General features: G+C 38.2%; 1 protein-coding gene across 12 annotated transcripts in view; it reads left to right on the top strand.

The window, feature by feature from the left end:
- Positions 1-14,925, top strand: part of ATRX (ATRX chromatin remodeler) — a 327,458-nt gene that overhangs the window by 270,050 nt on the left and 42,483 nt on the right. For all 12 annotated transcript variants that reach the window (XM_047843355.1, XM_047843349.1, XM_047843345.1 and 9 more), the window contains one exon: positions 13,628-13,736. In XM_047843355.1, coding sequence (XP_047699311.1) covers positions 13,628-13,736 — 109 coding nt within the window. The remainder of the gene's footprint in view (positions 1-13,627; positions 13,737-14,925) is intronic.

Raw genomic sequence — 14,925 nt, 5'->3', positions numbered from 1 at the left:
GGTTTTCCCCATTGAGGATGATATTAGTGTTGTGTCGTATATACATGGCTTTTATGATCTCAAGGTATGCTCTTCTATCCCGACTTTCTTGAGGGTTTTTATCAAGAAAGGATGCTGTATTTCATCAAATGCTTTCTCTGTACCTATTGAAAACACCATATGGTTCTTGTCCTTTCTTTTATTGATGTGATAAATCACATTAATGGTTTTACAGATACTGAACCAGCCCTGCATCCCAGGTATAAATCCCACTTGGTCGTGGTGAATAACTTTTTTAATGTGTTGTTGGAACCGGTTGGCTAATATCTTGTTGAGGATTTTTGCATCCATGTTCATCAGGGAAATTGGTCTATAGTTCCTTTTAGTGGGGTCTCTGGTTTTGGAATCAAAGTAATGCTGGTTTCATAGAAAGAGTTTGGAAGTTTTCCTTCCATTTCTATTTTTTGGAACAGCTTCAAGAGAATATGTGTTAACTCTTCCTTAAATGTTTGGTAGAATTCGCCTGGAAAGACATCTGGCCTTGGACTCTTGTTTTTTGGAAGATTTTGATTACTAATTCGATTTCCTTACTGGTTATGGGTCTTTTCAAATTTTCTGTTTCTTCCTGTTTCAATTTTGGTAGTGTATATTTTTCTAGGTATTTGTCCATTTCTTCCAGATTGCCCATTTTGTTGGCATATAATTGCTCATGATATTCTCTTATTATTGTTTTTGTTTCTGCTGTGTTGCTCGTGATCTCTCCTCTTTCATTCTTGATTTTATTTATCTGGGTCCTTTCCTTTTTCTTTTTGATTAAACTGGCTATTGGTTTATCAATTTTGTTAATTCTTTCAAAGAACCAGCTTCTGGTTATATTGATCTATTCTGTTTTTTTGTTTTTTGGGTTTTTTTTTTTGGTTTTGATAGCAGTAATTTCTGCTCTAATCTTTATTATTTCCTGTCTTCTGCTGGTTTTGTGTTTTATTTGCTGTTCTGTTTCTAGCTCCTTATGCTATAAGGTTAGGTTGTGTATCTGAGATCTTTCTTCCTCCTTCTTTGGAGGGGAGGGTGGGTGAGGGGTATTGAGGAGGGCACCTGTTGGTAGGAGCACTGGGTGTTTTATGGAAACCAATTTGACAAGTTTCATATAAAAAAAAAAAAAGGAAGGCCTGAATTGCTGTATACTTTCCTCTTATGACTACCGTTGCTGTGTCCCAGAGGTATTGGGTTGTGGTGTTATAATTTTCATTGGCTTCCATATAGTTTTTAATTTCCTCTTTAACTTCTTGGTTAGCCCATTCATTCTTTAGTAGGACGTTCTTCAGTCTCCAAGTATTTGTTACCTTTCCAATTTTTTTCTTGTGGTTGATTTCAGTTTCATAGTGTTGTGGTCTGAAAATATGCATGGTATGATATCAATCTTTCTGTACTTAGGGCTGATTTGTGTCTCAGTATATAATCTGTTCTGGAGAACGTTTCATGTGCACTGGAGAAGAATGTATATTCTGCTGCTTTAGGATGAAATGTTCTGAATATATCTGTTCAGTCAATCTGGTCCAGTGTGTCATTCAAAGCCATTGTTACCTTGTTGATTTTTTGATTAGATGATCTGTCCATTGCTGTGAGTGGGGTGTTGAAGTCTCCTACTATTATGGTATTACTGTCAGTGAGTTTATGCTTGTGATTAATTGATTTATATATTTGGGTGATGTCACATTTGAAGCATAAATGTTTAAAATTGTTAGGACTTCTTGGTGGATAGATCCTTTGATAATGATATAATGCCCTTCTGCATCTCTTGGTACAGTGTTTATTTTAAAGTCTAGATTGTGTGATGTAAGGGCTACTCCAGCTTTCTTTTGTTGACCGTTAGCATGATAGTTGGTTCTCAGTCGCCTTACTTTCAGTCTGATGGTTTCTTTAGGTCTAAAGTGGGTCTCTTGTAAACAGCATATAGATGGATCTTGTTTCCTTATCCATTCTGTTATTGTGTCTTTTGATTGGAGCACTGAGTCCATTGATGTTTAGAGTGAGTACTGAAAGATATGAATTTATTGCCATTATGATGCTTGTAGGGTTGGAGTTTCTGGTGGTGTTCTCTGGTCCTTTGTAATCTTTGTTGCCTTTGGTATTTATATATATATATATATATATATATATATATATATTTTCACCTTTTCTCCCCTCAGAGAGTTCCCCTTAAAATTTCTTGCTAGGCAGGTTTAGTGGTCACACATTCCTTTCATTTTTGTTTGTCCCGGAAACTCTTTATCTCTCCTATTTTGAATGACAGCCTTGGTGGGTAGAAGATTCTTGGCTGCATATTTTTCTGATTCAGCACATTGAATATATCCTGCCATTCCTTTCTGGCCTGCCAAGTTTCTGTGGATAGGTCTGCTGCAAACCTGATATGTCTTCCCTTGTAGGTTAGGGACCTTTTTCCCTTGCTGCTTTCATGATTCTCTCCTTGCCTTAGTATTTTGTGAATTTGACTATGATGTGCCTTGTTGATGGTTGGTGTTTGTTGAATCTATTGGGGGTCCTCTGTGCTTCCTGGATTTTGATTTCTGTATCTTTCCCCAGGTTAGGAAAGTTTTCTCCTATGATTTGCTCACATAACCCTTCTACCCCTATTTGTGTCTCTTCCTTTTCTGGGACCCCTATGATTCTGATGTTGTTCCTTTTTAAAGAGTCACTGATTTCTCTAATTCTTAAATCGTGCTCTTTTTCCTTAATCTCCCTGTTTTTTTCTGCTTCATTATTTTCCATAAGTTTTCCTCTATATCGCTGATTCTTTTCTCTGCCTCATCAATCCTTGCTGCTGCGTCATCCATCTGTGATTGCAGCTCAGTTAAGCATTTTTTATTTCATCATGAGTAGTTTTTACTTCTTTTATCTCTGCAGAAGGGATTCTAATCTATTTTCACCTCCAGCTAGTATTGTTATTATCGTGATTGTAAATTCTGGTTCAGACATCTTGCTTATATCTGGGTTGGTTAAGTTCCTGGCTGTCGTTTCTTCCTGTTCTTTCTTTTTGGGCGAATTCCTTCATTTCGTCATTCTGAAGGGAGAAAAGGAATTAATGAGGTAAAAAAAAAGACACACACACACAAATGGGATAAATGATGCTAGATCCTAGGTGTGTTTTGGTCTGGGTGTTGAAAGTGTTTTGATAGATTAGAGAAAAAGGGAAAATAACGAAAAAAAAATTGCTTGAGAATTTGAAAAAATATATACACTGAAGTAGACTAAAATGAAATGATGGAAGTAAAAGAGAATTGGAAAAAATAGTACACAAAAGTAATGAATGTTGTAGAAAAAATTACAGAAAAATATTTTTAATAAGAATTAAAAATAAAAATGAAGTTTTTCTGTAGTCAAGAAAAAGAAAAGAAATGAAAACTAGGGAAAAAAAGCAAATCATTTGAAAAAGTAAATACACTGTAGTAGCCTAAAATAATATGATGGAAATAAAATAGAATTTGAAAAACTTACATAAACGTTAAAAATATAGTAAAAATTTAAAGAAAATTTTTAATAAACATTGAAAATAAAAATTAATTTTTTCTATGTATTAAAGAGAAAGAAACGAGAAAGCAAGAAAGGAAAAAGAAAAAAAGGAAATTGTTTGAAAATTTGAAAAAGTGAATACACTGTAGCAGACTAAAATAAAATGATGGAAGTAAAATAGAAGTTGAAAAAATTCACATAAAAGCAAAACATATAATAAAAAATATTTTTAATAAAAGTTGTAAGTAAAAATGAGTTTTTTCTTTCTGTATTCAAGAAAAAGAAGTGAAAAATATAAAAGAGAACGAAATTTGAACAGATGGACCTCCTAACAGATTGAAATACGACTGAAATTACTTTGTTTTCCCCTAGAAGTCAGACTATGAAGCACTTTATAGTCCATAAACTAAGCAGGCAGTGAGATTTGTGTTCTTGAAGAGGGAGGTTGGCCCAGTTGGGCGGGGCCTAGTGTAATGACTCCGTTCTCCACTAGATGGCGCTGCTAGCCTACTGGGGTGGAGTGTTGTGGCGCTTGTGGATGTGTATGTGCCGGAGCGGTGAAAATGGCATCACCCAGCTACCCAGTTCTCTAGTATCAGAACTCTGTTCTCCCTGATCAGCAATCACATACCTGTCTTCTGTCTTCAGCTTTCATCCACTCCCCGTTTGGTCCGTGACCAAGCCCCAGGCAGTACCTCTCTCCTGAGTTTTGTCTCAGATGCGGTTGTTTTCCCTTGTGCCTTACTTCTGAGGAGTGCGGCTTTGACCAGTTCCGCCCCTCTGCGGGAGGTTCTCATCAAGCAGTGGCCGAATGCCAGCTGCACCCAGGAACGCTTGCTGGACCCTGCTGCTGCCGGTGTCCTGAGACTACGGCCAGGTGCCTGCCCACCCCAGAAAAAGTTCGCGAGGTTGTGTAGCAGCAGCGTTTCTGGGATTATGGAAAATCACAGCACACATCTGGCACCAGGCATCACCCTTAACGACCTTGTTCCAGCACCAGCGAATATGGGTATTCTCTGGGGTCTGCCAAGGGGCCTCAACAGTCTGTACCAAATGCCCTTCCAGCAGTGGAACTGCTTTTCCCTGTGTGGCCCAAGAACCTCCCGGACCCCACTCTATTCCTGGGGATTCACTCTTCTCACTAGAGCATTGCCAGGTATGGAGCTGTGGAATTGCAGACTCTGCGCTCCCCTTGTTTACAGTCTTAATGGAATTTAAACCCTCTCCTTTCTCCTTTCTCCTTTCTCCTTTCTCCTTTCTCCTTTCTCCCTTCTCCACTTTTATTTCAGTCCCTGTGGCTGTATCCAATTTTCCACTTTCTCTCCAGCTGCTTTTGTGGAGGAGTACTTTTCCTGGATTCTCTCCACCCCCATCTCCATCCTCTCTCCGCCGACAAAAGCGGGTCCCTGCTCACCGTGGCTTCTGGCTCCCCAAGTTCACCTCTCCATGCCGGGTACTTGCTGAATTCTGTGGTTCAGGTTGTGCAGATTGTTGTGTTAATCCTCAAATCATTTTTCTAGGTGTGCAGGATAGTTTAGTGTTGGTCTGTTTGTATTTCATGGACGTAGAACCCACAAAAAACTTCCATGCTGTTCTGCCATCTTGCCTCCCCCACCAAAGAAATATATAGTTGTAAAAATATGCGGTGGATAAATAATGAAATACTATAAAGGTAATACGGAGTTTTGGGGGACAAGATGTAAAGCAGTCAGGCAAGGCTTTACTGATGTCCAGCATAGTATTGAACATGTAGTAGGTCTATAGTAAATACTCTGAATTTGCAAGGTAATACATTGTCCTTATCTGGATATTCTCTAGTTGTTTTCCATAGAGAATCATGCTCTTGTGATGCATTTTTTTATGTGCCCATTAGGTTTAAGTGCTTGGTGTATACTGGCACTTTTTAATGTTTTTCATTCCCTGCCTTCTTTGTTTCTGAGGTCCTTCCTTATTCATATGCCTTTAACATATATGTATATGTTATATATACATATATACATATATATATATAGGTAGTGTGTATATGTATTACTTTATTTGACTATGGTTATGTGTATTGTTGGCTTAAATAGGTTTTTCTGTTATGTACTATTAGTTTTATGAGTTCATTTCTATGTTCTGGCAGTGCTTCATTATATGAAAGGCAAAGTGCTAGGAAACATACGAGTTTTTATACTACCATGAATAAATGGCAAATGCCCATTTTACTATATACCTGTAGTACTGTAATTATATTTTCCCCATTTTTAATGGGTAAAAACAATTGTTTTGATTTGTATTTTTCTGACTACTGGCAAGGTTGAATATTTTTCCATGTGGTTGTTAGTTCATATTTAATATCTTCAACAAACGTTTATTTTAACCATTAATCAGTTCAGTTTCTGTTTTGTCACCACCACCACCACTACTACTATTTCTACTTCTATGACTGTGTATTGGGCACTGAACTAGGTTCAAGGGGTATTACAGGAAATTATGTTACAGAAATGATCACATTTTAATGTGCCATATTAGAGACAGATATAATTTGATGTAGGATCTTGGGGTGATAATATTAAGTGCTCAGTAAGCTTAATTACTGTGGGATAGGCACTGTTCTAAGGATTTTTTCTCTTATATCAACTCATTTAAAAAACAATAACCATATGCAATAGGTATTGGACTATCTCCATATTTATTTTTTATTTTTATTTATTTACTTTTAAATATGAAACTTATTGTCAAATTGGTTTCCATATAATACCCAGTGCTTATCACAAAAGGTGCCTTCCTCAATACCCATCCCCACCATCCCCTCCCTCCCACCCCTCATCAACCCTCAGTTTGTTCTCAGTTTTTAAGAGTCTCTTATGCTTTGGCTCCCTCCCTCTCTAACCTCTTTTTTTTTTCTTCCCCTCCCCTATGGTCTTCTGTTAAGTTTCTCAGGATCCACATAAGAGTGAAAACATATGGTGTCTTTCTTTCTCTGTATGACTTATTTCACTTAGCATAACCCTCTACAGTTCCATCCACGTTGCTACAAAAGGCCATATTTCATTCTTTCTCATTGCCAAGTAGTATTCCATTGTGTATACACACCACAATTTCTTTATCCATTCATCCATCAGTTGATGGACATGTAGGCTCTTTCCCTAATTTGGCTATTGTTGAAAGTACTGCTATAAACATTGGGGTAAAAGTGCCCTATGCATCAGCACTCCTGTATCCCTTAGCTAAATTCCTAGCAGTGCTATTGCTGGGTCATAGGGTAGGTCTATTTTTAATTTTTTGAGGAACCTCCACACTGTTTTCCAGAGCGGCTGCACCAGTTTGCATTCCCACCAACAGTGCAAGAGGGTTCCCGTTTCTCCACATCCTCTCCAGCATCTATAGTCTCCTGATTTGTTCATTTAAGTCACTCTGACTGGCGTGAAGTGGTATCGGACTGTGGTTTTGATTTGTATTTCCCTGATGAGGAGCGACGTTGAGCATCTTTTCATGTGCCTGTTGGCCATCTGGATGTCTTCTTTAGAGAAGTGTCTATTCATGTTTTCTGCCCATTTCTTCACTGGATTATTTGTTTTTCGGGTGTGGAGTTTGGTGAGTTCTGTATAGATTTTGGATACTAGCCCTTTGTCCGATATGTCATTTGCAAATATCTTTTCCCATTCTGTTGGTTGCCTTTTACTTTTGTTGGTTGTTTCCTTTGCCGTGCAGAAGCTTTTTATCTTTATGAAGTCCCAAGAATTCAATTTTTGCTTTTAATTCCCTTGCCTTTGGGACTGTGTCAAGTAAGAAACTGCTGCGGCTGAGGTCAGAGAGACTTTTTCTTGCTTTCTCCTCTAGGGTTTTGATGGTTTCCTGTCTCACATTCAGGTCCTTTATCCATTTGGAGTTTATTTTTGTGAATGGTGTGAGAAAGTGGTCTAGTTTCATTCTTCTGCATATTGCTCTCCAGTTCTCCCAGCACCATTTGTTAAAGAGACTGTCTTTTTTCCATTGGCTATTCTTTCCTGCTTTGTCAAAGATTAGTTGGCCATACTTTTGTGGGTCTATTCTGGGGTTTCTGTTCTATTCCATTGGTCTGTTGTGTCTGTTTTTTGTGCCAATACCATGCTGTCTTGATGATTACGGCTTTGTAGTAGAGGCTGAAGTCTGGGATTTTGATGCCTCCTGCTTTGGTCGTCTTCTTCAAAATTACTTTGGCTATGCGGGGTCTTTTGTATTTCCATACAAATTTTAGGATTGCTTGTTCTAGCTTCGAGAAGAATGCTGGTGCAATTTTGATTGGGATTTCATTGAAAATGTACGTAGCTTTGGGTAGTATTGACATTTTAACAATATTGATTCTTCCAATCCATGAGCATGGAATGTTTTTCCATTGCTTTATATCTTCAATTTCCTTCATAAGCTTTCTGTAGTTTTCAGCATACAGATCTTGTACATCTTTGGTTAGGTTTATTCCTAGGTATTTTATGCTTCTTGGTGCAATTGTGAATGGGATCAGTTTCTTTATTTGTCTTTCTGTTGCTTCATTATTAGCATATAAGAATGCAACTGATTTCTGTACGTTGATTTTGTATCCTGCAACTTTGCTGAATTCATGTATCAGTTCTAGCAGACTTTTGGTGGAGTCTCAGATTTTCCATGTATAATATCATGTCATCTGCAAAAAGTGAAAGCTTGACTTCATCTTTGCCAATTTTGATGCTTTTGATTTCCTTTTGTGTCTGATTGCTGATGCTGGAACTTCCAACACTATGTTAAACAACAGCAGTGAGAGTGCACATCCATGTTGTGTTCCTGATCTCAGGGGGAAAGCTCTCAGTTTTTTGCCATTGAGAAGGATATTAGTTGTGGGCTTTTCACAAATGGCTTTGATGATGTTTTAAGGATGTTCATTTTATCCCAACTTTCTCGAGGGTTTTTCTTAAGAAAGGATGCTGAATTTTTTCAAATGCTTTTTCTGCATCGATTGACGGGATCATATGGTTCTTTTCTTTTATTAATGTGATGTATCACGTTGATTGATTTGCGAATGTTGAACCAGCCCTGCAGCCCAGGAATGAATCCCACTTGATCATGGTGAATAATTCTTTTTTATGCTGTTGAATTCGATTTGCTAGTATCTTATTGAGAATTTTTGCATCCTTATTCATCAGGGATATTGGCCTGTAGTTCTCTTTTTTTACTGGGTCTCTGTCCGGTTTAGGAATCAAAGTAATGCTGGCTTCATAGAATGAGTCTGGAAGTTTTCCTTCCCTTTCTATTTTTTGGAATAGCTTGAGAAGGATAGGTATTATCTCTGCTTTAAATGTCTGGTATGGGGCGCCTGGGTGGCGCAGTCGGTTAAGCGTCCGACTTCAGCCAGGTCACGATCTCGCGGTCCGTGGGTTCAAGCCCCGCGTCAGGCTCTGGGCTGATTGCTCAGAGCCTGGAGCCTGTTTCCGATTCTGTGTCTCCCTCTCTCTCTGCCCCTCCCCCGTTCATGCTCTGTCTCTCTCTGTCCCACAAATAATTAAACGTTGAAAAAAAAATTTTTTTTTTAAATGTCTGGTATAATTCCCCTGGGAAGCCATCTGGTCCTGGACTCTTATTTGTTGGATGATTTTTGATAACTCGTTCAATTCATTCACTGGTTATGGGTCTGTTCAAGTTTTATATTTCTTCCTGTTTGAGTTTTGGGAGTGTGTGGGTGCTTAGGAATTCGTCCATTTCTTCCAGGTTGTCCCGTTTGTTGGCATGTAAGTTTTCAGTAGTATTCCCCGATAATGGCTTGTATTTCTGAGGGATTGGTTTTCATAATTCCATTTTCATTCATGACTTTATCTATTTTGGTCCCCTCCCTTTTCCTTTTGAGAAGCCTGGCTAGAGGTTTATCCATTTGGTTTATTTTTTCAAAAAACCAACTCTTGGTTTCATTGATCTCCCCAACAGTTTTTTTAGATTCTATATTGTTTATTTCTTCTCTGCTCTTCATTATTTCTCTTCTTCTGCTGGGTTTGCGGTGTCTTTGCTGTTCTGCTTCAGTTTCTTTTAGGTGTGCTGTTAGATTTTGTATTTGGGATTTTTCTTGTTCCTTGAGATAGGCCTGGATTGCAATGTATTTTCCTCTCAGGACTGCCTTCGCTGCATCCCAAAGCATTTGGATTGTTATGTTTTCATTTTCATCTGTTTCCATATAATTTCAAATTTCTTCTCTAATTTCCTGTGTGACCCAATCATTCTTTAGTAGAGTGTTCTTTACCTCCATGCTTTTGGAGGTTTTCCTGACTTTTTCTTGTGGTTGATTTCAAGTTTCATAGCATGGTGGTCTGAAAGTGTGCATGGTATGATCTGAATTCTTTTATACTTATGAAGGGCTGTTTTGTGACCTGTATGTGATCTATCTTGGAGAATGTTCCATGTGCACTTGAGAAGAAAGTATATTCTATTGCTTTGGGATGCAGAGTTCTTAATATATCTGTCAAGTTCATGTGATCCAGTGTATCATTCAGGGCCCTTGTTTCTTTATTGATCCTGTGTCTAGATGATGTGTCAATTATTGTAAGTGGGGTATTAAAGTCCCCTGCAATTACCACATTCTTATGAATAAGGTTGCTTCTGTTTGTGATTGTTTTATATATTTGGGGGCTCCTGTATTTGGCGTATAGACATTTATAATTGTTAGCTCTTCCTGATGGATAGACCCTGTAATTATTATATAATGCCCCTCTTCATCTCTTGTTACAGCCTTAATTTAAAGTCCAGTTTGTCTGATATAAGCATGGGTACTCCAGCTTTCTGTTTGCTTCCAAGAGCATGGTAGATATTTCCCCATCCCCTCACTTTCAATCTGAAGGTGTCCTCGGGTCTAAAATGAGTCTCTTGTAGACAGGTAATAGTTGGGTCTTGTTTTTTTTTTCCATTCTGATACCCTATGTCTTTTGGTTGGAGCATTTAGTCCATTTACATTCAGTGATATAATTGAAAGATAGGGGTTTAGAAGTCATTGTGATGTCTATAGGTTTCATGCTTATAGTGATGTCTCTGGTACTTTGTCTCACAGGATCCCCCTTAGGATTTCTTGTAGGGCTAGTTTAATGGTGATGAATTCCTTCAGTTTTTGTTTGTTTGGGAAGACCTTTATCTCTACTTTTATTCTGTATGACAGACTTGCTGGATAAAGGAGTCTTGGCTGCATATTTTTCTGTTCATCACATTGAAGATTTCCTGCCATTCTTTTCTGGCCTGCCAAGTTTCAGTAGATCCATCACTAGTCTTATCATTCTCCCTTTATATGTTAGAGCGTGTTTATCCCTAGCTTCTTTGAGAATTTTCTCTCTATCCTTGATTTTTGCCAGTTTCACCAAGATATGTCGTGCAGAAGATCGATTCAAGTTATATCTGAAGGGAGTTCTTTGTGCCTCTTGGATTTCAATGCCTTTTTCCTTCCCCAGATCAGGGAAGTTCTCAGCAATGATTTCTTCAAGTTATACCTTCAGCCCCTTTCTCTCTCTCTCTCTTCCTCCTCTGGATTCCCTATTATGCAGATATTATTGTGTTTCATCGCATCACTTAGGTCCCTAATTTTCCCCTCATATTCCTGGATTTTTTTTATGTCTCTTTTTCTCAGCTTCCTCTTTTTCCATAATTTTATCTTCTAATTCACCCATTCTCTCCTCTGCCTCTCCAGTCGGAGCTATGGTCGCCTCCATTTTATTTTGCACCTCATTTATAGCATTTTTTAGCTCCTCCTGTTTCTTAGTCCCTTGATCTCTGTAGCAATAGATTCTCTGCTGTCCTCTACTTTTTTCAAGCCAAGTGATTAATTTTATGACTATTATTTTAAATTCATTCTCAGTTATATTGCTTAGGTTGTTTTTGATCAATTCGTTAGCTGTTGCCACTTCCTGGAGTTTTCTTTTGAGGAGAATTCTTCCGTTTCATCATTTTGGATAGTCCCTGGAGTGGTGTGGAACTGCAGGGCATTTCCCCTGTGTTGTCTTGAATAACTTGTGTTGGTGGGCGGGGCTGCAGTCAGATCCATTGTCTGCTCCCAGCCCACCGCTGGGACCACCGCTGGACACACCGCTGGTGTGTACCTTATCTTCCCCTCTCCCAGGGGCAGGACTCACAATGGGGTGGTGTGGCCCATGTCTGGGCTACTTGCACACTGCCAGGCTTGTGGTGCTGCTTCTATGGGATCTGGCTTATTAGCCGTGGTGGTTCCACAAGGTGCACAGTGGCGGGAGGGGCAGCCTCATCTTGCTTTGCCTTTGTTGGTCCGCTCCAGGATGGGCCCTGCGGCACCAGGAGGGAGACCGATCCGTTGGAGGAATGGATCCACAGAAGCACAGGGTTGGGTGTTTGCGTGGTGAAGCAAGTTCGGTGATGGGAACTGGTTCCCGTTGGGAATTTGGCTGCGTGATGGGCGAGGGAGATGGCATTGGCCAGCGCTTTTCTTCCCCACCAAGCTGAGTTCTGTCTTCCGGGGCTCAACAGCTCTCCCTCCCATTGTCCTCTAGCCCTCCCACCCTCTGTGCAGAGCCATTGACTTATAACATTCCAGATGTTAATTCCCACTGGCTGTCAGAACTGACTCCATCCGGCCCCTCCACTTTGCAAGTCAGACTCGGGGGCTCTGCCTTGCCAGGCGGGCTGCCCCTCCACTGCCTTGGCTCCCTCCTACCAGTCCATGTAGCGCGCACCGCCTCTCCGCCCTTCCTACCCTCTTCATTGGGTCTCTTGTCTACGCTTGGCACTGGAGAGTCCGTTCAGCTAGTCTTCTTGCGGTGTTCTGGGTTATTTAGGCAGATGTGGGTGGAATCTAAGTGATCAGCAGGACTCCGTGAGCCTAGTCCTCCTATGCCACCATCTTTCAACTCTCCATTTTTAAACACAATGAAACACATTTTCACATTTTCTAAATTAAATTGCTAGTAAATGGTGAAACTGGTATTTTTAAAAAATGTGTATTTGACTTTGTCACTTTTTAAGTGTCCCAGAAGTGGTAGTACAGATTATTCATTTGTATTATCATCGAAAGGTGAATATGTTGAAATAATTTAAAAAATATTAATATCATTTTATGTATGATTAGCATATTAACTTTCATAATTACCCAGTTTAGGTGATCAATTAATGGATACGTGACTCCAGCCTGTTTTTTATCTAATCATCTATTTCAAATTCTCTTTTCCTTAGCTGTGTGTATGCCTTTTTTTCCAATTGAAGGAAATAAAAGCCATAAATAAGTAGACTTTCTTACCCATTTTTAGCAATGAAATTTTAGTTTTTAAATATAAGTAAAGACATGGGTAAGTAAATAAGCATGTTAAAAAGCACCTTTAATACTAAATACTAAATTTAAGTGAAAAGTTCACCGAAAGACCTGAATCTCAGTTTTGTCACCTTTTTTTTATGTTAAGATTCTAGGATCGGATTCAGGGATAATAGTAGTATTATATTTATAGTTTAGAGAATTGTAATGGAAATTAATGTATAATAAAATATAAATGTCATAAGCACTAAATTTGGTATTTTAGTTTTAATGTAAGTCTTGGGTAAATTTTCACCTCACTGTCCAAAAGTTGACATGTCTGATAACTGTTTTACTTATTAAGTCAAAGTCCTTACACACACACACACACAGACACACAGACACCCACCCACACACACAATTGTCATGAAATAGGAATATATGCTGATATATGTGGCCAGACCATAGAATAATTTTTGATGCATATTAGGCATTCACTAAATATTTGTTCAGTGATTGAATAAATGCATTCTGTGTCAGGTACCCTTACCAGGATCAACTTGTTAATAAGGGAGGAAACATGGCCATTTACAAATTCAGTTAAAAGCAAGCTTCATGAGCATAATGCAATTTAACCATATTCTTTTGACAGTTTTAAAAGATTGTCATCAAGGAAGTCTTTTAAGAAATTCACATGTAGATGAAATACTTTTTTAAAAGTACCTTTGCTATTCAGTATCTATTGGAAGCAAATCTGTGGTAAATTTATTTGTAATATTGTGAATTACACTTTAATTAAAAAAATGTTTGTGTTGCTATGCATGATAATCAGATTTTAAATGGTGAGCGGGGAATAAAATGTGTTATTACTAGCAGAACAATGTATATCAAATCTCTTTTTTCTTGTTAAATTTCCAGGTGAAGGGAAGTGGCTGCGAAACATTGACTATTACCGTTTAGATGGTTCTACTACTGCACAATCAAGGAAAAAATGGGCTGAAGAATTTAATGATGAAACTAATGTGAGGTGGGAAACATTATTCGTTTGTATAGAGAATTAAGAAAAATAATTTTAGGAGTACCTGGGTAGCTCAATTGGTTAAGCGTCTGACTCTTGATCTTGGCTCAGGTCATGTTCTCACAGTTGGTGAGACCGAGCCCCATGTTGGGCTGTGCACTGACGCTGCAGAGACTTATTGTGATTCTCTGTCTCCCTCTCTGCCTCTCCCCTGCTCATGTGCGCACGCTCTCTCTCTCTCTCTCTCTCTCTCTCTCTCTCAAAATAAATAAATAAACATTAAAAAAATTAAATCTATCTACAGTCAAATTCACTCCTTTTAGTGTATAAGTTTTTACAAATGCAAGATAGAGTCAAGATACAAAATGGTTTCATCACATCTCAAGAAATTCATCTCATATGGCTAACAGAGACATGAAAAGATGCTCAGCATCATTCATCATCAGGGAAATACAAATCAAAACCACAATGAGATACCACCTCATAAGTGTCAGAATATCTAAAATTAACAACTCAGGAAACAACAGGCATTGGAGAGTATGCAGAGGAAGGGGAACACTTCCGCACTGTTGGTGGGAATGCAAGCAGGTGCAGCCACTTTAGAAAACAGTATATAGAGTATAAAACAGTATAGGCACCCCTCTTTTTTTCTGATTTCTTATTCTACCCTTCCTGTGGGTTACTTTTTACCATTTGTGAAATTGTATTTTTATTCATCTATGGTATTTTTTGATCTTTTTATAACTTTCATAGTGGTTGCTCTAAGTATTACATTACGTGGACATAATTTATCATAGTCAACTAATGTCATCATTTTACCATGTTAACTAAGTGTGGAAACCTTATGCCCTTATGTCCCTTTCTCTTCCCCATTTATAATATAATTGTTTTAACTGTTTTTCTCTATATAAATGGATTACCACATTAATGTAATAATTTTTCTTCAATAATTAACTATAACTTAGAAAAATTGGAAGGAAAATTATTTTATTTACTCATATTTTTTGTTTTTTAATTGTTGTTTCTTCCTAATGTGTCAGTATTTTTTCTTTTATCATTTCCATTCTTTCTAGAGAAATTCCTTTAGTCATCCTTTCAGAGCAGGTGTGCTGGCAATAAATTTCCCGAGTACCTTCAGAAGAGAATTTCTTGATTTCCTCTTCATTTTTGAAGAGTGTTTTAGCTGGGTATAGGATTC

This window comes from Prionailurus viverrinus, chromosome X (assembly GCF_022837055.1).
Source record: "Prionailurus viverrinus isolate Anna chromosome X, UM_Priviv_1.0, whole genome shotgun sequence".
In the NCBI taxonomy this organism is placed as follows: Eukaryota; Metazoa; Chordata; class Mammalia; order Carnivora; family Felidae; genus Prionailurus; species Prionailurus viverrinus.
This window is presented reverse-complemented; position numbering and strand designations above follow the sequence as displayed.